The 26223-nt window shown below is 44.4% G+C and overlaps 1 protein-coding gene across 2 annotated transcripts in view; it reads left to right on the forward strand.

The window, feature by feature from the left end:
• The window catches only part of DIP2B (DIP2 acetate--CoA ligase B (putative)), a 768291-nt gene that overhangs the window by 208429 nt on the left and 533639 nt on the right, over nucleotides 1–26223 (forward strand). For both annotated transcript variants that reach the window (XM_085654541.1, XM_085654539.1), the window contains exon 2: nucleotides 9062–9133. In XM_085654541.1, coding sequence (XP_085510667.1) covers nucleotides 9062–9133 — 72 coding nt within the window. The remainder of the gene's footprint in view (nucleotides 1–9061; nucleotides 9134–26223) is intronic.

A 26223-nucleotide genomic window follows, 5' to 3' on the forward strand; every position in this document is an offset into this window, starting at 1 on the left:
TGAACTGACTGCTGGGAGTGGAACCATAACAATCTGACCACTTCACCCATATCTTGCGGTGTTTATGTGGTCAGCCACTAGCTGGGTAGACAGGCTCCAATTGTTTTGTGCACCAGTCCATTACAGTTTGTCTCTCGGCGAAAGGTGTCAACATTATTCCAATGCCTTGCAATGTCTCTTTTAGCAATTATAGTACTTATGCCCACTAGGGTACGGTCCCTGCGACTCCCTCCCAAGTCATCCAAGATACCCAAAAGAGCATTTTTGGGTTTAGGTTCAATAGGTCTTAGGTCTTCCCAGTATTCAAGACATGGTATTAAATAATACAGACTAGTATTTCAGAATAATAGTACACTTCCAGACCATATGGAAGAAATCGCCATCTTTATCTGCTAAAGGAAGCTTCTTCGCTCACCTTAGTTTCTTGGGAGTAAGGCAAGTAGTATGTAAATATTTTAATATATAAGCTGGAGATGTGTGGAGATGGCAAGTTGACCCTTTGCCATTTTCGTTTCCCTCCTGTCATTTTTTGTCCTAAGGGCCTACACATGAACAGAGCCACCTTGCCAAGTATGTTAAGTGGAAGCTTCCATCTGTTGAGATCCTTTTTATATCTTGGCCAATTATGGTGTAGGGTTAAGATTGTACAAAAGGCTGGGCTCAGGGCCATGTCTACACATAAATTACCAGGAACTCTGGCAAGGACTGGTGACAGGGTATACAAAGTAGGCAGAATATTGGGTACAGAGCTGCCCAAGATCACAGAAAGTCAGAGGAGAAAGGGGATACAAAGGGAAAGCTCGGCACAAGGGAACAAGAGAGGTAGGGCTCAGAAAGAACAGGCACTCAAGAGACAATTTGGCATTCAGACTAACACACAGGATAGACTTGCAAGACAAATATATATATAACAACATTAACAATAAAGGTAATTTGGGGTAAAGCACTAAGGAGATCCTCACGGTAAAACAGAAGCTCCGTACGTTTCTCACCCACAATTACTGTTACAGATGCCGGCTGCCAATACCCACCTATAGGATATACATGCAAAGGCAGAGCTGATACCTATGGTGATGGTATGAAAGTAACTCAGACAATACTCACAGTGGACTAGAAACACCACCTAGGTTGTCAGCTATGACCACCGAGCCTAGTGATCAAATCGGAACACGCAAGGCAGGACCAGCAAAGGTGTAGAACTAAATACTCAGCCACAATAGACAAGGAGATAGCTAGGAGGAGTGCTTAATAGGAAAGAAACAAAAAAAAGGGCATACCTGGCAGAAAGCAAGTAACAATCACACAAGGAAACTAGAGGCTAAGACAGCAGTAATAGGAAGGTAGAAAACTAGAAAGTGGAAGAAAGGAAACTAAAGCAGGCACAGGGAAAAATGGCATTTACAGAACAAGAGAGTTCAAGGGCACCTCTTGCTGAAAGCAAGTAACAATCATGGAAGGAAACTAGAGGCTAAGACAGCAGGAATAGGAAGGCAGCAAACTAGAAGGGAAAAGAAAGCAGCTGCCAGGATAAACAATGTATACAGAACAAGAGAGTTCAAGGGCGCACTAAAAAGTCCTTGTTAAGAATTCAGGCGAGCGCTGCAGACAGTAGTAGTTAAGGAACAAGGATTAGCTACAGCTCAGGAATCATGGTAGTACTCCAAGCAATGCTAGTTCAGGAACAAAGGAATTTGCTATAGCTCAGGAATAGGAAACAAGGAATAACTATAGCTCAGGAACTCTTTAAACAAGGATAGCAAAAGCTAAGCTGAGGAAACAAGGGGTCAGCCAAACCAGAACAGTGCTACAATGACTATCGCTGGACCGAAGGAAAATGGGTTAAAAAAGAGCTCACTGTGATCACATGCCTCAGGTGAGAGCAGGCTAGCACCTGCCAGCCACAGGTGTGCTGAAGTCCTCCACCCATCTGTTGAGGGGTGGAGACAAAGCAGTGAGCAGGGAATTCTAGGTAATAGGTTTTTGCAAGAGCAGACTGGCTTCCACAAAACCCGGCATGGATCGGAAATAAATGGACATTTCTGAAAAGTGTTCAAGAGCCAGGAAATCAGTATATGCATTCAGTGGAATTTCCTGAAGCTTATTAGAACATTGGAAAGTCCCACAGGTAGGCCCCCTTGTAGTGGTCATAAGAGCAAAAGTAGTGAATTGTGACTCCAAATATTGATAGGTAAATATTCTGTATTTAAAGACCAGATTACACTCCATCTTTCTCCTATCTCCTCTAAGCGGGACCTGGAGAGACTTGGATCAGTTAACTTTAAAGCCAGAGGCTTCCTCATAAAGGTCAAGATTTTGGCTCAGTCGGGGACTGGTGACATTCTGTGGGTCAGTAATAAAAGTAAGTCGTCTGCATACAATGCTCTACGGTCTAGCATGCTGTTCCAATGGAAACCCCAGACCAGAGTGTCACATCTGACCCACTCTGACAATGTTTCTACTGCCAGAGCAAACAGAAGTGGGTGGACAAGGCACACTCCTGTGTGGTTCCTCTACACACCCGGAATGATGGTAAAACAATTCCATTCACTTGAACTTGTGCCTGGGGATGGGCACACAGGGCCCAAACATAGGACATTAACCGAGGGCCAAACCCCATGTATGTAAGTACACCAATCAAGGGATTAACATGTTTTTTCAAAGTCCTTAAGCATGAGGGCGCTAGGATCTTCAAGCTAATCAAGCTGCACTAGGGCAGTATGTACCCTATGTGTGCATTGCTGGGTGCTTCAGTGGGGAATAAGGAAGCACTGGTCCAGAAGGACAAACAAGTTTAACACTCTGAGGAGCCGGTAGCATAGATCTAAATTCCAGCATTTATGCAGGAGGCGGCACATTGGTTGGGAGGACAAGCCAGTTTGTGGATATCAACAATGGCCAGATTCAGGTCAGTGGAAAACCGACCTTTCTACGTATGTGCTTATCCAATAAATGTGGCAAGAGGAGCGGCTGACGTTTTTTTTTTACCAGGTTTCATCTCTTTTAAAGTACCTTCAGTTTCAACGAAGGTGATGGGTGGATATAGTGTAGGCCTGCCCATCATGCTTAGTATGAGCAGGGAGAGATCTGCAATAAGAGGGGATAAACGCTCCTGCATGGAGTTCTCTTGGTTTGGAAATAAACAGCATCTTCATTGCCTTCTAGACCCTCTTCCCTTTAAGATCAAGCAAATCAGAAATCACTCTAGAAGTGACGTCCCTAGTGGCCAACCAGCCTAGTACTTTACGAGACATCTCCCCTCCCACCCATTCACAGACTCGCCTGTTTGAAGCGATCCAGCTCTGACTGGCCTCTTCAAAACAGATTTGTCTCAGAGAAGCTCTGTCTGCCTCTGTTGGGTATTGCACTGAATCCTCCTGTACAAATGCAGGGATATTGTTCTTTAAGGCTGATATTTCTCCCACTCCTTTGCTTTTAGAAAGGCTTTGGCTACCCCCCGCATGGTGGTCTTCCTGAAGGCCCATAGCATGGCAGCTGAATCTATTGTTTCTTGATTTAAGTCAAACTAAGCTTTCAGTCCCTGCATTAAAAATTGTGGGCACTTCTTGTCCATAAGGCACTATGCGTTAAGACGTCATAGAAGACCGCAATAAGTTCTGGGATACCTTAGTCGGATTGTGTGTCAAAGTCCTGTGAGGACTTTCAATTATAAAACATGGTGACAATGTATCTGCTCGTATCCAGGAGGTAATCCAAGTTTCAAGGAATTTCTTGGGGGGGACGAGCTCTCCGCACCATCTGGAAATGAATAAATTGAAGGTTGCTCCTCCTTGCCATGTTTTTTGCATCTCACATAGTTTCTCTAAGGTGTTGGACATCGCAGCCATTGCGACTCAGTAGGCTTCAGCTTCTCGTCTGCATCTTCTAGTTCTGCTATACACCATTCCGATTCAAATACTCTGTTGAACACATTACACAAGTCCTGACCGATGAGTGTCACATCTTGAGCTACTTCCCCGATGTTTGTGTCAAATGCTGCTTTGGAGGCTTGTATATCTTGCAGTATATCACCACTGTCTGAATTGTCAGAGAGGCGATGGGATAGACCACTTCACCTGCTTTTTTGGATACCTCTTATGGTGTGGCTGTAAATGTATCTACCTCGGTTTACGCATGCAAGGAGAGAGGCTTGTCTTTCCCCATGGCCTCTGCCTCTGGACCGGGCTATTCTCTCACCAGTATGTGTTCCTTATTCATGGGCCTGTCCATATCTAATGGTGAGACTCCACTGCTCAACTCAAAATAGTCAGAATAAGGGCCTGTAGACCAGTGGAGAGCAATCTGTTCCAAACTCTGGTTCACCAAGCCCCTAAGGAACGTGGTCAACAGTCTCATGGGTAGTCTTCCCCTGCCTGCTGGACTATTAAGTACCCATGGAAGTTTGTTCCTCATCAGGGTGAAGTATTTTAGGCTCTGCATCTAGGGGAAGCATCTCCGCGAACGAACTCTCTTCAATTGCAGACAGCAGGGTCCACTGTGGTGCAGGCTTGTTTGCAGGTTCGAGCTGGAAACCTTCCATATTCATCTGAAGGTTAACTATAGGCGTAGACAGTAAGTGCGCTCCCGAGCCCACCTGCAGCACTGACCTCCTAGAAAGTCACAGGTAGCATGTGAAGTTGGGGTCGCATACTGAACCTCATTCGGCCACAGGATTATTTAATTAGTTAAGGGCCCAATAAGGAGAAGACCAGGGCACTTTCAGGTGCATCCTGGACCAACAGTTCAGCACTGAGAGATCAGAGGGCCACCCTCCAGTGGAACCAGCCAGGACTACTCCACCCGAGGGTCATCTCCACCGCCAACAGGTCGGTCCTAGTATTCTGTCTCTTGTAGTTCAGGGCTTGGAGGCCGCTGCGTACCCTAAAATTGGTGGGAACAGAAAATAACTAAAGAAATGTGCTTAAGCTGCACCACTCGCCAACAGTTGTCTAAAATAACTAGGCCCAGTGTGTTTTGTAAGACGTTATTTGCCACCGACTTTCACAGAAACTGGACAATGAGGTTCCACATCCTTCCAGGTATATCAACCCAGTTTGTATTGAAATGCAGAATTTAACACCGAAGGCACCACTCACTAGTCAATGTGATGGAGGCTTTGAAGATACCTCTAGTCCACACATTAAAAATGTTACTCCCCCCTACTCCAAAGTTTGAGTCTAGTCGGCCCTGGTTTATGTGTGTAAGAAAAACACGTTAATTTGTAGAACATGTGCCTAGAGGTGCAGGACAGTGTTATATGGGCTGACTACGTATGGCCCTCTGTTTCTGCAGTTAAAGACAAGCAATAAAGAAAATATATCCATAGGGGCTCATAGAGCTTTGGTATTGATTCAAATTTGTTAAAGTTGACTTCGCAGTCGGGCTTATATGCAGTGAGTTACCTTAATCACACTGGCTGGACGACTCCATTGAGGAAGAAGTTTTCAAAACAGTCGTTTATGGGTCACAATATAAGAAAGACTTACTAGGCCAGCAATTTCTTTAAAGGGGCAGCTATACTTTTAAATACATATGATTTTATAGCATTTACAATGTGCCAGGTTGGAAGACTTGGAACATAAAGGAGTCCCTAGTTCTAATGATCATAAGCTAGGCGAGTTAGGGACAGTTGTACCATGCTACCTTGCCAGGAAGCTTCTCTAGTTTAGGAATGCCATGTCACTGGTGAAAGGGTAGGTTATTTCAAATTCCGTGCTCATACATGCCTTGGTTTCACTTTATGATTGCCAGCAGTTGTCTGAAAAGAGATGGAGTATGATGGCAATATTCACTGCCTTGGTCAACCGTCTCAAGGCGAACAAAAGCAGCACTCTGCTACATTTTACCGGGAGAGATTTGCAGCTCCCTCATCCACTCTTTCGCAGGTAGCTTTCTAAGCAGACTGCGAATTATTTAATACAGTGAATGTGGCGTGCAAGGTATGTTTAAATGGGTAAATACTGTTACAGAAATATAGCCATCTTGAAATGTATTGGATTGGTAGAAGTAAATTTTCTTTGTTTGCAAACACATTTTAAGCACAGTTGCTAAGAAGACGGAGAGGTGCCTTTTGGAGTCTTTATATGAGACACCGGCAATTGAGGGCAAAGCTGTGTTTTATGACTTTTATGGTCTTACATATGTTTACATATCTTGCTTCAAGATGGTGTTTGCCATTCCAGTTGAACATTGTTGGTTGGGTGCCTGTGGATAACGAGGGTCTGTATTAAGTAATAGAACTGATCAGTCTCAACTTTATCGCAAGACTCTTGTTCAGACACAAGTTGGGCATTTTAAGCTGAAGGTGTGAGTTTTATGGTTTGGCTTGGCAAGGCAGCTGTCACCAGTCAATTATGTGAGAATCACCAGGAGAGGTACTTTGGCTCCGTCCACATGCTGGGAGCCAGCCAAAGAGAAGGGCTGTGGCTCAGCCCACATGTTAGGAGCCAGGAGTTCATGTTTTGATTGGGCTGAAGTTGTGTACCTCCACAAAAGAAGTGCTTGCCCTCCACACAGCTGTTGTCAATTTGATTATTTATCCAACTACCTGAGCTTGAACTTTAAGGGGTACACACGTGCCAATATAATGCTATTAAAGTGTTTTGGATATCTAGATAACTTATGGTGTTTTCCTGTGGCAGGAGCACAGATATGAGGATGCAGTCAATTGACATACATGGATTTTTAGGTCTGGCTTGATAATGCATTAATAAGTCAGACCGATTCGATTTGCCAATGCTTGTTTTTTTAAAGTAGCTTTGTCGCTTTTATTTTACTGTGGATTCATATTAACATCACTTTTGGATCCAAATTGTATTTTGATTCCACCTAAGAGAGCTGGAAAGGTGGTGCTACGACAACACAACTAGGCAACAGTATAGGCATGCAAAAAGCATACAGAGTCGTGCATCTTAGGGAGAGAATGACCATTCTTGCATTGCTGTAAAATGAGCACTTGCTTTTTTGGTGATATTACAGGTCTGCAGCTTCTTTGTGTGGACTTGTAAGGGACATGATTTAATTCAGCACTATGTAGGTGGGTCCTGTAGACACAAACAATAGTGGACCTTGCTTGAGTGATGGCTCTAAAATTCTTGCATAGCCTTCCATTGGTTGTATGAAGAAGATATTTCCTCCTTACCGAAGTGGTTGCATAGAGGGATGGACAATCGGATGTCTTGAGAGCGCAATTGACGATCACATGTACACGAGAAGCATAGACCGCAGAGGGGTGACAAAGGTGGCTCTGAAACATGCATTCGCTCCACAGCCGCTCCCTACACACTACTGTATTCGGCTGTTCAAACAGATTGATTATTAAAAACATATCTTGGCACTCAGACTCTCAAATTTCCACAATACCTGACCAGTCCAGTACAAATATGTTTGCATGCAGTTATTCCTTTTTGGATAATATGCCACTGATTTACTTTAAAGTATCACGCATATACAGTCACGTTTTATATGTTAGATACTGGTATGGTTAGCTAGAATTTAGTCTGTGTGTTAAGATGTAAAAGAAAATTTCCATATGGACAATTATTCTTAAAGGCATGACTTTGCATCCTCTTAGCTCTGAAAGAAATTTTAATTCTAATGGAATGCATCCACATGTAGGATTTACAGTTCTCCTATAGGAACTTCTTGGCACCTGGTAGATATGGATTGTCTGTTTATATGCAGTACTACCTAAAGACAATTCTTCATATGCTTAAAATGGGAAGAACAGTGGTCGATACCTGATTTTCTCACTCAAATGTTTCTCTTGGTCTTCTTCATTTAACTAGAAGCACACGGTGTTGGACCATATAAAAAACGACATAGCAGTATATTGCTCAGTTCTGTGCATGTGGAAGATTCATTAAGTTGATAAAACTGTTTTCAAACTTATTTTATAAATGTGTTCTGGAGTACTATAGAGCATTATCAGCACAGTAGCCTGTTACTGCAGTGTTTTTCAATAAACCATGTCATCATACTTGGCTGAAACATATTCATTGCTTTGAGGGTTACTATATAGATGTATTCATTTCTACCTACTTTTTGCGGCCAAAACTTTGATTTCCTGCAGTATTTAATTTGGCAAAAAAATGATGGATTTTGTAATGTTCGGAGCGAAGTTTATGCAATTATTTCTGCCCCAAGAATGTTGCAATTAATTTATGAACCCATTTGTAAATACATCCTTAACTTACTGTTGATATTTTGTTTTTTTTAAAGGAAAGGGAACTATGCAAATATCTTAATTTTAGTTTTTGTGTAGCGATAACCAATTTTTTTTATGTGAGATATTACACATTCAGCCATCAATCTTTGCTTTACAATTAATTTTTTTAAAGAATCTGGATGGGACTCCTATTACACTAGCAGAGTCTAGAATGCTTACCTGATGAGGTTAATTTGTTTTGCCATCTGTTATATCTGAAAATTCAATGCAGTATATTTGTGGGTTTAATTTGGAGCTTTTAATATGAAATTATACCTTATCGCAGAGGTGATGTTCCAAATTTGGAAAGCTCTTTTTAAATGTGTGTTTTGGATTTAAATACATTTTTGGTCTACACTAAAGTGATGACTGTACCTCCTATTCAAACAAGAGAGTAAGCTTAGATTATACATGTTACGCAAAATATAACCACCACATTGACTTGCCCCCCTTGACTTCAAGGACAAAAAAGTTAGTGTTTTTCAAGATTAAAATATAACAATTGTAAATTTATAGAAGTCATTTTAGGGGTCTTTTTGGGTGTGGCAACTTAGGAACATTTTTGGTCAACTGATGAGCTTTCCTACTTTTGAAGACGGTGACATCTTTGCTTATCTGTGTCTCCCTAACTGTGTAATCTTCTGGCATCACTAAAGAGCTGCCTTTCTTTTGTATGATTAAAAAACAAGTGTTGAGACTTTAATAAATTAATATTTGCATCATCACTATTAAACCTAGTTTGAGTAATGATTATGGGGGAACTCGTTTCTAAAAAAAGAAAGAAAAATAGTTCAGTCTTCTGAAAGTTACAGTCCAGGTGTGAGTGAGTAAAGATTTGTTTTTTTTCTTTCTTTTTAGGTGATATCACGCAGAAGGGCTATGAAAAGAAGAGAGCCAAACTGTTGGCACCGTACATTCCTCAGACGCAAGGTAGGTTTGTTGCCGTGGCGATCTTTATATGGAATCTGACAGTAATATTTACCTGGAAAATGAATTCAGTGTTGGCCACGTCTGTCATCAAACATAATCAATTTTTTTGTTCAACATATTGTCAAAAGAAAAGTATTTCTTGCCTGTAAACTAGGATCCGGTGCCCTATTCCCATTGTCAGTAATGGGAATGCTTTAGTAGAGCTTATAAGCATGGATGAGTGATTAACATTAATAAAGGTGTTGTTGCTACAGTAGAGCACCTTGACCCTACTCTTATGTCTATAGTAATGTGCTGAAGGGCTGTTCTGAATTGTGATTATTCTCTCACATACCTGAGTCTTCTAGTTAATTTAACTGTCTGTTTTCACCCACCTAGTCAATGATATTGTTTGATAAAAAAGATTTGAATCTATCGGACAACACATATAGGCATAATTGTTTTCCCATCATATTATAATGTACATGTTCTGCTGAGGGACCACTGTTCTTTTATAATTGTAGCACTGGAGTATGGCATCGTCCCCTTGTCCAGGTTACTTTCCACTTTACAGGTTAGTGGGAAAGACTGATAGTAAAGTACCATACTAGCTCAAGATCTTATCAGTTCATACTCAGTCTCCATTACATTGCCAAAACGCCTGTCAAGTACCCTACAGCTGTGTGCCACCCAGATATACTTGCCCCAGCAGTTTCAAGGGGAAAAGATCTGTCTCGGTGTGCCAAGCTCTCGTGAGACCTAGCAGCCGCCTTTCTGCTCTGTGGCCAAGTCTGTGTCTGGTTCCCATGTTCGCTACCTGTAGATGGATTAGTATTTCGGCTTGTTGGAAGGAGCAGCTTAGTTTGCAGCAGCGGATGGTATTTTTGGGACTTAGGAGCAGTTGGTCAGGTCTGATTTTCATGTGTGGGTGGGTTTTGACAAGTTTAGTTTTCGTGACTGAAAGAAAGTGAAGGAAGTCTGTGAAAGAGGGTAAATCCATAGCGAAGGGCCTTGAGATTTTGCCTCCTTGTTTCCCTGGCGCATTTTATTTGAGCGCGAAGAAAGCTATCTCTGAATATTCATGTCTTACTTGAGCACACTGCCACAAATATTACGCGATTGGTTGATTAAATGGCGCAGGGGTAGGGTTATCTCAGTACAAAAGCTGTGGTTCTTTACAAATGGCACATTTAACGCGTATTAACCGATGGCCACCAGTTATCACTTTACGCCATGGCCCTCCTAAGTGTAGTTGTTGTGACGTCATAGTCAACCACTTGCAGTTCAAATCACTGGAGCATCTGATCAAAGATCTACACATTTCGTTGAAGTGTGCCACTGAGCACTTCTCTTCAGCTCCCTTGTTTAGGATGCATGCATGACTTCCACCGCAGAGAATGCTGCTTGACAGTGAGTTCATCAGATACCAGTCACTGAAAAGGTTTGAGAGGCAGCCGGCATCGTTTAAGAGGTGCGTTCCAGCTTATCCATGCAGGGCCTTTGGTAGATAACATCTCTACTGTTGCATCCAGTCTGATTTCACAGTCGATGAGAGCATTGGGGAGATATGCATGTGCGGCAAACTAGTTTCAACAGCCCAAGAAGAGTGAAACATTTCCTTCCAATCGCGAGGGAGAGATTAATTTCTATTAAATGCACATTTTTTTGTCACAGTGTCTTTATCTTTCTTTATAATACTCGGCAATTCTCACTGCATATAAGCCTGACTGCGAAGTCAACTTTAACAAATTTGAATCAATACCAAAGCTCTATGAGCCCCTATGGATATATTTTCTTTATTGCTTGTCTTTAACTGCAGAAACATGATTCATTTAGTACTCTGTATCATAATTTTTATTTATAAGGCAAGTTTATCAACACTTCGAACGTAGCGCCGTACTTTAATCTAAGAAAATATACTTCTCAATGAAATAACGGAGTCCTTATATTTCTGGCGGGATGTACGCTTGACAGCAGATTCATTTGGAATAATCATTGCCTCTGCCACCTTACAATAGCTAGGAAATGTTTCATTCTGTGTCTGGAACCGGACGTTTCAGATTTTTCAGGTTTAAAGCTTACTTAGTGCGAATGAAGTCACCTCCCACAGATTTAAATTTAAAAAAAAAGAACCGCCAGGACCCAAACCAAATTTACAGACGACATCACAGACGTCACACCCATCATCAGCACCAGCATGTTCATCCTCCTCAGAGACCTTTACTTTCACCTAGAAGTCTGCACCGACGAACTCTACAGTCCTAGAAAACCTGAGCCACACTTAGCACGTTATTGAACCCACCCACACTGCCATACACCTAATGGACCTGATTTTCTCATCAATCAGCAACATCACAGTTGACGAGCTAGCAACTATGACTTGGACAGACCAGGCCCTCGTCAATTTCAGCATTCCCATTCTGCACCACCACAGACCTACCACCACTGGACATGCCTGCTGGAGCTGGAAAGGCATCAAAGAGGATTGGGCTTCCACCCACTCAGCACTCCAGCTCGAGCTCACTAGTAACATACCGAAAGCCATCAACTTCAGCAGCTGGTTTACTGCATGTGCCAATGCCCTGGCCCCCCTCATGCGCAACTTGATGTCAAGACCCCGACCACAGATGAGCTGGTTAGCTTAGGAACTCAGGGTGACAAAATAGCACTGCAAGCAACTGAAGTTCAAATGGAGAAAAAGTAAAGACACCATGATTAAAGACATCTTCAAATCTACCCTCACACTACCACCAGCAGATATGGAACATCAAGCACACAGCTCTAAGTAGACGGCCTCTACACCAGCACAAAAAGCACAAATAAAATCTTCGCTATAATCAAAGATTTCACTGGTTGCTAGCATCATCACCCCGTCTCAAGACCTTTGCAAGAAGCTTTCGGAGTTCTTCTGTAAATAAACCACCATCATTGACTGGAACTTTGACCCTCAACTGGACCCAGTCATCATCACAACTAAATATCCCATCAAGCCCATAGATGAACTCCTACCTCATGACCCACGCTAACATGAAGACCATCTGGTACTTGCCTCAACCACGCCTTCACCATAGGACTCCTACCAATAAACAAAGCACACAAACCCACCTTTATCACCTCCATCTACTCAATCAAGTTCCCAGCCACCTGAAAAGTGCCACAATCACACCTCTGCTCAAAAAAACAAACTATGAACCAGCCACGCTCTCCAACTACAGAACCATCTCCCTCTTACCATACCTGACCAATGTCTTATAGCAGCTAATCAACTGATTCCTTTTCGACCACCTCAGCAACCACGAGATCCTTGATCCCATGCAGTCTAGATTCAGGCCACCCACAGTACAGAAACAGTACTCATCGCCGCCATAGACATCCGCATGATCATTGACAGAGGAGACATGGCATCTCTCATCCTCCTGGACCCCACTGCAGAGTTTGACAGGGTCTCGCACCCCATCCTGTGCAAGATTAAAATTGAAGGATCCACTCTCTGCTGGATCTGCTCCTTCTTAACTGATAGAACACAAGTTGCTCCTCGAAAGGTCACAAACTCATCTGGAGAGTGCCCTAAAGTTCATTGTTCTGCCTCACCCTCTTAAATGCATACATGATCCCTCTAGCTAATGTCATCTGTGCTCACATCAACATACTCTCCTACGCCAACGACAAACAACTCATACTTTTCCCTCTAAGGAATGTCCCCAACACAAGAAACAAATTAATCGCCTGCATGACAGAAGTGCCTAACTAGATGAAAGCCAACCGTCTCAAGTTCAACACTGACAAGACAGAAGTAGTGATCCTTGGCAAGAACATCTTGCTACAGGACTTCAATTAGTGGCCGGTCGAACTCACACCCAGCACCCATGCCAGAAACCTTCAAATAATCATGGAAAGCCAACTGGACATGACTTCATAAGTCAACGGGAACAATGCATCCTGCTTCCACATCATGAAGATGCTTAGGGAGATAGTTAAATGGTTCCCAAGTTACACCAGAAAAACAGTCACTCAGGCCCTAATCACATCAAGTTGGACTCAGGCCCTAATCACATCAAGTTGGACTACAGGAACACCCACTTCGCAGGGCTCACCAGAAGACTACAAACCACCCAAAACTCTGTAGCCAGAGTCCTCTCAACCTCCCACACAGAACTCATAACATACGACAACTCAGGGAGCTCCACTGCCTCCCCCATGCACAAACAGGCTAATTTCAAACTCCTCAGACACACATTCAAGGCACTACCAAACACACAAACTTGAACATTTCCAAGGAAATGTGTAGTCTGAAGAAGCTTGGTGAAAATTTAGTGCAGCATATCGTGCATCGACAAACACCCGACTCATTTTGGCAGAAACCATTTTGTTAGCAGGTGGCAGTAACTTCCCATAGACCAATTTAAAAAGCCCACACATAGGCTAAATATAGATAATGGCCTAACATGCAAGCTGCCTGGTCATTGAAAACTCCAACCTAGTGGCCATTTTATAATGTGTAAAGTAATGCAAAGGAATCAATGTTGAAAATGAATAAACTGGCCCAACTGGAATATGTTACACAACATAAACACCACATACATGAATTATTTCAAAATACATACAGCAATACTGATTTGCACACTAGTATATGCCATGGGGAGGACAAACCAGTGTATTCATCAATTATAATAAAGAATAATAGCTAGCATGTTTGATTGAAAATGACACATTTTTCATCAAATGTTGAATATATCAGGATGGTGTTAGTGCGTAAAATAAATCATGAGTAAGGGGCAGGAGGGATGGTAATAATCTCTAGCCCAAGTGGGCAATTATAGATACAGAATCAGAAAAATGCAAACCTTTTACTCTTATACAAATAATACAGACTATCAATAATAAATATAATGATTTGAAAACAAGGTGATTATAACACTACAGTGGGCATGCCCTAAGCATCTTAAGAGCACCTTTCAACCTACAAGATATATCAAATTAGCCCCCACTTGACAAAAAAAGAAAGTATTTTTCTTAACTTTAGCATACGTTCAGCTTCTCATATTGGCAAAGATTGCAATAGACCTGTGCAAAAAGAAAACAAAGCGAATTATAAGCTTTATAACATCAGTGTCCATCGTAGTGATGTTTTGAAAGAGACAGGAGATCAACCTTACAAAATGTAAATGGTCAAATCCAACAACACAGTTGGAAGAGTAGGGGGCACAACTTAAGTACTTCTGACCCAAATGGTCAAACAGTTCTTCATCAATATTAAGTCCCCTTGGGGCTGAGGTGTCTAATTACAAATGTACCTGGACTCTAGACATCTGAGTGACCGTGTTCTGTCACCCCTCTTTTTGTCACTGGTATTCTATCAATAGCAAAAAACTTAAATAGACAACTGACACCACCATGGATTTGCATAAAGTGTGTCTTTACCGGGGATAATGTTTGATATTATGACTTGTAGCTCTATAAGGTGCTCCAACACATTTTTTAACTGGTTGGATAGTGCTGCCAACGTACCACTAATCACAAGGGCACACCAAGCCATAAATAACAAAATGTTATGTACAAATAAGAAATTTGTCAATATTCCTTTCCACATTCTTTAAGGGTGAGAAATATTTGATGGTGTTTAGAGCTCTTCTTGCAAGTCTTTAATTTCTTGCATGGATGAAAACCACATTTGATGTCAGACAATGGGGACGAGATGAGATTCTTACTAAGTCTGTCTTTTAACGTTTTGCCTTTCCCATACGTCACTCTGGAAAAAACATGAAATTGCCCCCTTTAAACTATTGTCACTCATAAATATCTCCCAGTGTTTGCCCAGATTGTGTCTCACATCTCGAGCTTTCTGATCTTATGTTGTAATAAACCTGTTTGGCTGTGGTGGTAGGTCTAGAGATAAGTGTTCCCTGCGAGTTTCTTGAACCTTGCAAAGTGTGTCATTCAAAATTGAAGTAGGTAACCCTATCCTCTGAGCCTCGTCATCATGATATTGTCTTCCTTCGTAAAGGCTCTTCCATACTGCAGTTACGATAATCCCTTAACAATTACCCATATGGAATGCAGTTATTCAATGATTTAGGAAGGCTGCTATGGGAATGAAGTAAGGTTTTCCCTGCAGTGGCTTTCCTTTACAATCTGTTTATGAACTTATTGTCAATCACTTGTGCCTTAATGTCAAGACATTCAATCTCCATTTTGCTCATGTGGCTGGTGAATTTAAGGTTAAAATTATGATTAAAGGTAGTTACAACTTGTACTGCTTCTCTGGAGTTACCCTTCAGAATTACAAAGAGGTCATCTATGCAACAGATCCATGTTACTACATGTGTGTTACATTCTTCCAGGGTACTGACCACCTGTTCCTCCCACCAGCCCATCAAACGATTAGTGAACCTGGGGGCAATAGAGATGCCCGTCACAGTGCCCTGGATCTGTGTGAAATATTTGTCATCAAAGACAAAAAAGTTGTTGGTGAGGCAAATCTAAATCATCTCGATAATCATTTCAGTATGAAAGAGAAATGATAGTGATCTATCTTTAAGAAAATATCTACATGCAGCAACTCCGTCTCCATGCCCTATGTTAGTAGACTTCCTACATCAGGAGGAGTCAACAGGAGGTAATCATCTTTCCAGAAAATATCGTCAATATGTGCCAGAAAATTACTGATGTCCTCTATGTAAGATGGCAGTGCGTTGACAAAGAGACATAGAAAAAATCACTACACAACTTAGGCCCTACCTACCTGAACAGTCACATCTCCTTACACTAGACACCTTGGCTCCACAGAACTCCAACTCACATACCTCCCACAAATACACAGAACCAGTTCAGGAGAATGTGCATTCTCTTACATCACTCCTAAAGTGTGGAATGACACCCTACTCCACATCAGAGCATCCTCCTTTCTTATTGAATTCCGCAAGAAGCTGAAGACCTGGCTTTTCAATTAACTACCCTACCCAGGGCTTGGCACACACCTGCTCACCCAGGATACCCTTGCGGGTGCTAGTGCACTTTTCAAATGCACATACCATTGATGGTGTGATAAGCCATTCTGTTACTTCCCAATTCAGACGTGAAGCTCAGTATCCAAACTATTTCAGCTCCTGCAGGATACAGGTTCTTTCCCGGGCACCAACTGGACCATCTATTCCACGCAGAACTGTAATGTTTGTGGAATTTACCCAGGCCTTCCTGATGAAGCTAGAAGCTTGTTCCAAAAGCTCTGAAATATCTTGCCATCCTTCTGGAATCTTCCGGGCCATCAGTTGAAGGGTTCCCACTGGAATCAGCTGATGGGATCTGCTGTGCAAAACTGTCAGAATGTTCGGAAACTGAGGAAGTAGTTTTAGAGAATTAAAAAAAGTCTCAGAAGAACTGGAACCAGGCTTGCAATTTCTACAGTGGTATCACCAATACCAGATTGGCTTTCTTACTCCTCACCTCTCCTGTGCCATCAGTCTCCTGATAATCGAAAATGGGGTTGTGGGAATTCATATCCAAAATTCCTTCTTCAATATTGCAGGCATACGTCTGTCCCCTTTGCAAGAGGTTCCTGTTTCCAACTAAAGAAATGGGGAAGTTCATGGTCCATCTGTGATGCAAATAGATCCACCTTGCATGGATCTCATTTGTGCATTAGCAACTAAAATATTTGAGTTCAGTTTCCATGTGCTGAAGTATTTCATATCTCTTGAATTTAAATCTGTGGTCAGATTCTGTTTCCGCTGGAGGCATTCTGCTGGGCTGATGTTCTGTTTTCCAGTCAGAAGTGCCAAAAGTCCTTGCCAAGTTCCACTAGATAACTCAACATTGCTCCCCCTAATATGTTTGTTTTGAACCGCTGCTACTTTGTTCATCCTCAGCAGCATAGAGCAGAGACTTTGAGGGTTTTGCCACAAATGATCCTGCCAAAAGCTCCAGGCATTTGATGCGCAGATCTTTTCCTTTTTCTGACTAATCCTCCTGTGGGAGTATTCCCATAATGCGCTCAGCATCCTGATTGACTTGCATCCAAATCTATAACCATTTCTGGATTCTGGACGAAAATGGTCTCCACATAGTCCAGCCACCATTCAGTCTCAGGATTGGCCTTGTCTGTCAAAGTTATCTCCCATGTGTAGGTCAGACCTTTCCTGATATATGCAGCCCGAGCCTTTGAATTGATCAGTAATGCAGCAGAACTGAGATAATTCTGGCAAAGAGACTCAACAAGATCAGTTGTCTTGTCAGCGTTTTCCTCAGTTCCCTTCTGATGAGTCATATTCATCCGGGAGAGCTTCAATTTTCATTGCAGTGAATTGATTACAAGCCCAAAATAATCATCTCGGAGATTGATTGATTTTGCAGATCTGCATGTTGATCACTGACCCTAGAAACTGAAGAAAGGACATGCCTGCACTCGGGTGAATCCTCAATCTGGTAGGGTCCTGGATTATCAACAGAATATCGCCAACGCAGATGATAAATTGCATCCTTAGGTGTTTTACAACTGGCCTTAGGACTGTTCTAAAACTCCACGGTGCGGATTGAAGACTGAATAATAAGGCCTGGATCTCGTACACCTGCTACCATATGAATTGGAGGGATCTCCTGTGAGGTGCATAAATTGGGTTCATGAGATACTCATCCCTTAGGTCTAACTTCACCATTCTATCATCTGGCAACAAGATGTCCCCTAGTGATGCATCGCCTCCATTTTGAGTTTGTGGTACACTAAGCAATCGTTGGACTGCTTTCAATGTATCTTTCCAACTATACCCATCTTTTTTTTCTACCAAGAAGGTATTGCTCAAAAATCCTCTTGGGTGTAAAGAAGTAGGGAGCACCTCACCCTTGGCCAGCAGGTACACCACTTCTACACCTGTGAGGGATGCCAGGGCATTGGAAAAGGAAGGTGGTCTGGATCTTGATTTTTGTTGTTGTTGCTGTTGTTTTTTCTGAAATTTCGTAGAACTCTGTGAACACCCTGGATGACATGTAACCCCATAATTTCCTGCCTATTGTGAATAAATAGCTGTAACCTTCCCGTAACCTTGATTGGGAAGAATGGATAGACCTTACCTATATTTCTTCCTGCTGAGTTACTGCCGCCAGGGAACTCTTAAGGATTTTGGGGGCCCGGAGCTGAATGTATTTTGGGGGGCCATCTTCGGAACAACTTTGAATTTATAATCCAGTTTCATCCCTTTCATGCTGTCTTTGGCCAGGTCACTGATAGTGCACAGGCCCACTCGTCCAAATTTCAAAGTTGTTACATCTAATATTCCGGGTTAGTGATGCCGGTTTTCAATATTGTAACACTGCAGCAGCAACTCACTAACATTACTGCATATAATTTCTGTGATGCCCTTACATTTCTCATATGTGAGGTCATATTTTGATCTAAAATAAACGTTTGTTCGAGGCATATGAGCTGCAGATTATACACTGTGCATAGCTCGCCATCTGGTGTTGGGCCCGGATGTTTGCAGTTTGTTTTTCCTCTTGGAAAGTCTTTGGAAGTCACGAGTTCGGTGACTCCTCCTCTGGTTCGTATTGCGCATGGGCTTCGGCTCCATCCTCAGATTGTTTTTTTCCTCCATCGGGCTCGGATGTAATACTTCGCGCTCCGGTTCCGAACTTCCCAGTTCAACGATCGACGCAAAAATCCTCGCTCATCGAGCTTCTTCAGATAATAGATCATCTTACTCATCTTCTCTTCGATACTTCTTCGATTCCGGTCGTCGACGGCGGCCTTCGGGCCTATTCCGGCTCCGGTCTCGGCTGATGGAAAGAACTCCCTTCAAGAAGTGCCATCGATGTGAGTCCAAGTTTCCCCACACCGATCTTCATGAGGTGTGCAACCTCTGCCTCTCCCCAGAACACGAGGCCCGAGACTGTCCCGCCTGCAAGTCTTTTTGTTCAAAAAAGACCATTCGAGATCGATGGGCTAGACGCAACATGGCGCACTCCTCGACCTCCGCTCCAGTCGACATCTTCGGGGACGACGTCGAAGCTCCGGGACATCAGGACGTCGAACAGGAGGACGACGACCTCGTCAGCGCTTCCGAGGCCGACGACTCAGATGTGGAGGACATCATCACGGCGCAGCGGGTCGTGAGTACAATACCCCCTCCCACGCCGATACCGAAAATGGCTTCGGTCAAACCTTCGCCTCCGGGTCTAGGCAAGACCAAGGACACTGCTTCTCACACCCCACCTTCGGGCCCGGTAAAGAAGCCTATTAAGCCTTCCGGCAGCTCGGGCTCGAGCCAGCCGACCACCGGTGCCGAGAAACACCCTTCGGCACTGAAGAAAAAATCGTCCTCCACCTCCACACCGAACCCGGCACCGAAGTCTTCGGTGTCGAAACCTGCTCCTCCGGCGCCAACCAAACATCACAAGGCCCTCGGCACCGACACTCCCGTACCGAGGCCTTCTTCGGCACCGACCAAAAAATCGGAGGTTTCAAAGAAGCACGGCTTCGATAAGCCTAAAAGGCCGTCGGCCCCGAAACCTTCGGCACTGACCGAACAACCAGTGTCGCAGGAACTTTTCACACCGGATCCTCTGCAAAAAACACTCACCAAGGATCCAAAAACTGGACACTTGACATTGTCTTAAAAAAAGAGACACTTGGACAAACCAGCTCCACCTCCACCTCCAAAGAGAAAGGACATTGCTACCTCTCCTTTTAGGGTGCCTTCCCCACCTCCTCCACCTCCACCCCCTCTACCTCATCGTTCCCCCACCTTGTCTCCTGTCCCAGACGATTTGGGAGACCCTTATCATGATCCAGCGGATGTGCCACAAGACCCCACCCCTACTGGATCTCCAGACCCATGGGATGATTATAATAATCCGGACATCCCAGATGTCCCACAGGATCACCTTTACCCATCTAGGCCATCCCCACCTGAAGATTCCTTGGGTTTTCACCATTTGTTACAACGGGCGGCACACTACCCACGGGGTGGAGTTACATACTGACCCAGTGGAGGAGGAATTTCTCCTAGACACCTTTGACGATGCACATAGGTATACTGCCATTCTACCCATGTTAAAGGGCGTAATTAAACATGCCCCTGAGGTTTTTAAAGACGCAGTCAGGGCCAGGGTCCTAAACCCTCGTATAGAGTAGAAATACAAAGCCGCCCCCACAGACCATTCTTACATTAAAGGCCCTGCACCATTGGATTCCCTAGTGGTATCTACAGCTAGGAAGCGCTCAAATTCTCAGGCGTCAGGCGAAGCACCCCCACCTGACAAAGAGTCCAAACTCCTAGACGCGTCAGGGAAGCGCACTGCGTCACAAGCTGCCAATATATGGCGTATCGCCAATACGCAAGCACTGTTGGCCCGATACGACAGGGCGCATTATGATGAGCTAGAGACCATCATGCACCATCTCCCTGAAAAGTACAAGACTAGGGCTAATGAACTGATTCAAGAGGAAAAAACAATAACTAATACCTCGATACGCTGTGCCCTAGATGCAGCAGATACAGCCTCCAGGGCCATAAACACCAGTGTCCTTCTCCGTCGCCATGCCTGGCTCAGAGTTTCAGGGTTTAAACCGGAGGTACAAGCCTCTATATTAAACCACCCATTCGACCCAGATCATCTGTTTGGGCCCAAAGTAGACGAAACCCTCGAAAAGATGAAAAAAGATACAGACACGGCGAAATCCATGGGAGCCCTGCAGTCACATACTCCCAGGCGCTCTTTTCGCCGCTCTTCCTTTCGGGGCAAGGGCAGAGGCTACTCCTCGGATAGTGCATCCACGTCCTACAAATCCCCTCCTCAATCTACCTTCACAAAGGGTTATCAAAGAGGCGGATACAGAGGCAATAATAATAAGGGCAGAGGCAAAACAAATACCGCCCGCTCTGCCACACCTCCTGCCCAATGACTTTCCCCCGCTCCCTCCAGACCATTCCACTCCGGTCGGAGGCAGAATACAACATTTCCTTCACGTCTGGGAGACAATCACCTCAGACAGATGGGTGACACAAATTATTCAGTCAGGGTATTGCCTAGAATTAACATCTACCCCCCAAACATTCCACCCTGGCACCGCCCTATGTCTCAAGAACATACTGCACTACTAACACAAGAGGTGATCTCCCTCCTGCAAAAAGGAGCAATAGAGCAGGTCCCCATAAATCAACAAAATTTAGGGGTCTACTCCCTGTACTTCCTGATTCCAAAGACAGACGAGACTCTACGACCTATCCTAGATCTCAGACCTCTAAACACCTACATACATTCAGACCATTTTCACATGGTAACCCTTCAACAGGTTCTTCCACTCCTCTCCCAGAACGATTTTCTCGCCACTCTGGATTTGAAAGACGCATACTTTCACATCCCAGTACACCAGTCTCACAGAAAGTACCTCAGATTTGTGGTGGATGGACAACACTATCAGTTCAAGGTGCTCCCGTTCGGGGTAACAACAGCACCAAGGGTTTTCACCAAGTGCCTGGCAGTAGTGGCTGCACACCTCAGAAGACAGCACATTCACGTCTTCCCGTATCTGGACGATTGGCTGATAAAAGCCACGTCCTACCAACAATGTGTGCAACATACCGCCACTACGGTCCAGCTACTTCACCAGCTAGGTTTCACGGTGAACCATCAAAAATCCCACCTGGTACCATCACACACAAAACAATATCTCGGAGCCACCATAGACACCTCAAAAGCCATAGCCTATCCCAATCCTGCTAGGATTGCAAAAATACAGGCTCTGCGTCAAAAATTCCTATGTCAACACTCTCTCCCAGCAAGAGTGTTTATGCAGCTCATAGGGATGATGGCCTCTTGCATTTTTATAGTGCCCCATGCAAGACTCCAAATGCGTCCACTCCAAGAGTGCTTAGCGCGCCAGTGGAACCAGGCCCAGGGACAACTGACAGATCTGGTGTTGGTGGACGGTCGCACCCATCGCTCTCTGCAGTGGTGGAACACCAAGAACCTTTCCAGAGGTCGACCGTTCCTGGACCCGGTCCCACAAATAATCCTAACAGATGCATCGCTCTCCGGCTGGGGAGCTCATATGTTACATCTCACAGCACAAGGCACATGGACGCCGCAACAGAAGTTACTCCACATTAACCATCTGGAGTTACTGGCGATCTTCCTCGCCCTAAAATCCTTCCAGACGCAGATTTCAGGCAAGGCAGTCCTCATTCGCACAGATAACATGACTGCCATGTACTACATTCAAAAACAGGGGGGCACACACTCTCCACAGCTCTCTGTTAGCACAGAGCATATGGAGCTGGGCAATTCCACAAAAGATTTTTCTCCTAGCCCAACACGTCCCAGGAGTCCAAAACACCGTGGCAGATCTGCTCAGCAGGCAGACACAGCAGATCCACGAGTGGGAACTTCACTCACAAGTTCTTCACCCGTTCTTTCAGAAGTGGGGGCATCCACACATAGACCTATTCGCCACCCACGAAAACAAAATATGCCCAAGCTTCGCCGCCAGATATCCACACCCATTGTCCAAAGGCAATGCGATATGGATGAACTGGTCAAACAAATTTGCATACGTCTTTCCACCTCTCTCACTAATTCCATTAGTGGTGCGAAAGCTACAACAGCATTCCCTAACTCTGATTCTAGTAGCTCCAACATGGGCCAGACAACCGTGGTACACCACATTGCTGGAACTCTCAGTAGTACCACACCAAAAGCTACACCTCTCACCATGGCTCCTAACCCAGAACCATGGAGAGATCAGGCACCCGGACCCAGCTCAGCTCAACCTTGCGATATGGCTCCTGAGGTCCTAGAATTTGGATACCTTAACCTTCCCCCTGATTGCATGAACATTATCAGGGAAGCTAGACGCCCCACTACTAGAGCGTGCTATGCAGCAAAGTGGAAAAGATTTGTTGTTTACTGCCACAACAACACAATCAATCCTTTAAATGTATCCATACAGCACATTATATGTTATTTACTCCATTTACAAAGGTGTAACCTAGCATATACTTCCATTCGGTTACACCTCACTGCAATTGCTGCCTATTTACAGAACAGGCAACACCTCTCACTTTTCAAAGTGCCTGCCATCAAAGCCTTTATGGAAGGCCTCTTCCACCCAGAGTACCACCCTCACCTGTCTGGAACTTGAATATAGACCTCACACGGTTAATGGGACCCCTTTCGAACCATTACATAAATGTGAGCTGCAATTTCTCACATGGAAAACAGCTTTTCTAGTGGCCATCACTTCCCTCAGAAGGGTTAGTGAAATACAAGCACTCACTATACAGGAACCTTTTCTCCAGATGCATCAGAACAAGGTTGTACTCCGCACCAACCCCAAATTTCTACCCAAAGTCATTTCTCCATTGCATCTAAACCAGTCGGTAGAATTACCAGTCTTTTTCTCGCAACCCCAAACAGTTGCGGAAAGGGCCTTACACACACTGGATGTTAAAAGGGCTTTACTTTACTACATCCAAAGGACACAACCTTTCAGGAAAACCAAACAGCTATTTGTCTCCTTCTCCCCTCCACACAAAGGCAACCCTATTTCTAAATCAGGGATAGCTAGGTGGATTGTAAAATGCATACAGATTTGCTACCACAAAGCAAAACGAACGCTATCTGTTCCCCCTAAAGCCCACTCTACAAGGAAGATAGGGGCTTCTATGGCTTTCCTAGGGAACATACCACTAGATGACATCTGCAAAGCAGCGACATGGTCAACACCGCACACCTTCACAAAACATTACTGTGTAGATGTGCAAACCAAGCAACAAGCTAGTGTGGGCCAAGCTGTACTAAAAACACTGTTTCAAACAACTGCAACGGATGCCGGTGGTCGCCGCTAGGGTTGGGTACTGCTATATAATCTATGCACAGTGTATAATCTGCAGCTCATATGCCTCGAACGGAATATGCTACTTACCAGTATGCATCTGTTCTTGGCATGTAGAGCTGCAGATCTATACACGCCCACCCGCCTCCCCGGCTACCTGTATCCGTTCCAGTCTTATCTTATTTAGATACAATACACATGGGTTTCTTTACTGTTACTACTACGCTCCATCTTTCCCTGCTGGCGAAAAACAATCTGAGGATGGAGCCGAAGCCCATGCGCAATACGAACCAGAGGAGGAGTCACCGAACTCCTGACTTCCAAAGACTTTCCAAGAGGAAAAACAAACTGCAAACATCCGGGCCCAACACCAGATGGCGAGCTATGCACAGTGTATAGATCTGCAGCTCTACGTGCCAAGAACAGATGCATACTGGTAAGTAGCATATTCCTTATGGCTGTTGCATGAAACATAAACACGTTTCTCTGGAAAATGTCTAATATAGACAGACTCACACTAAAAATAAAGGGAAACTGTATTTAACGCAATCTGTTTAATAATTATTCACGGTCATAAGGGCAAGAGACTCTGCAGAGCAAAGCTGGCAAAGTCACGGGTCCCCTGAAAGTCTGGGGTCTGGGGTCTGGGTCAGAGACCACTTTGTCCATGCCTAAAAATGTCTCTGAAGGTATCTCTGCCACCTTGAAATCTTGCGATGCTTCAAATATGGACTTCCCCACCCCCTTCGTTTTTTAGGTCTTGCTGAGTCAGCACGCATGCACTGCTCGGAGAGACATTTTTAGGTCTCGCTGAGTCTGCGCGCATGCGCTGCTCGGAGAGACATTTTGTAGGTGAGTTTTCAAAGTGCTGCTGGCTGGCCTAGCGCTTGCGTTCACGCGAGCATGCACACGCGCATCTGCCAGCTTTCAGCCCCATGGCTTTCCTTTGCCGCGCGCACCGCATTGCACACCACTCGCCAGACTACTTTTGCCTTTGCCGTGCGCCCTTGTTAAACTTCCTTTCCTGCCCACTCGCCCGCCTACTTTTGCCATCACGCGCGCAAGCTCACCACTCTCGCGGCGCGCGCTTGTTGTTTTTACACATTGAGCCAGCCAGGGTGTTCCTAGATGTCTTGAACGATGACCAATAAAGAGCGCGAGACTTCAGACTGTCATCTTGGGGTCAGGCCGGCCCAATGGGAAGAGACAGTCCAGTCACTTCTCTTCTGTCGCTGGTACCCCCAGCTTTCCCCCCCTCGGTCACAGAGACTTTTACCCTCTTTGTATATTATTTGAAGTTACTTTCATCCCTATGATGCTGCGCAGATGCCTTAGGAGCGCCACGGGCATCATTAAGGCGCCAGGCGACTTCGAGATGTACAGGCAGCCTTTGCAGCGTTGAAAATGTCACTTCCTGAGGTTCCCGCCCCACGTCAGTCTCTAACGGGAACCTCACGAAAGCGACTAGAAATGCCATCTCGCGAGGCTTCGGCCATTGTGTTACGTCGTCAGTGTTGCTACCCATCCGTTTACCCCGCCTTCAAAAAGTCCAGCATGAGGCCTTCCTCTTTACCCCTCAATACCTATGTCGCCCGCAGTACACTCATTCATTGGTTGACCACCTCCCGCTCATCAAAACCACCTCTGCCATGCTGCTGTCTTTTTTTTTTGGTACCACCGCCATTGCAATAGGAGGAACAGGCATCCAGCTGGAATGAGGCAGGCACGTTTGTGGGCTGTGACACAGCATGTGAGTTATAAAATCATTTATGGTCCAACCTGCAATATGTTCATTTGGTGTGCGCGGAGCGTGAGGGATGGGCTAGGATGCTGGTTTGTTTTGCATTTCTGTGAAGGTGTGCGAGTGTCTTACACATCTTTTCCCAACCGTTGCCCCAATTCCTCGGACGGTATGTGTGTTAACGACAGCCACTATTAGGCACGTGTTGTTATAGCGCTCAGATGGGTAATATCCAAACACTGTTACCAGCAAACTGTGAAATTGCTCACTCGATTTATGCGCCTGCTACAAAACTCTTACAGTGCAATACCATGACATTTTTTGGACCACATTTTTTTACTTTTGGTTTATTCCGCGCTTCATACAGCTCTTTACGTTTTTAAGAGCTGTAAATAATAGTGACATTTGTCCTGTGTAGCATGCTAAGAGAGCTGCTTGGGTTCTTGCCATTGACCTCATTGCTTGAAGGTCTGCTCATCAAACAATGCATTACACACTTTGTTTTCAGTGCAAATGGAAGCCCCCCCTGCCCCTCCTACTCTTGAA

The sequence above is a fragment of the Triturus cristatus genome, chromosome 4_1 (genome assembly GCF_964204655.1).
Source record: "Triturus cristatus chromosome 4_1, aTriCri1.1, whole genome shotgun sequence".
NCBI classification, from domain to species: Eukaryota; Metazoa; Chordata; class Amphibia; order Caudata; family Salamandridae; genus Triturus; species Triturus cristatus.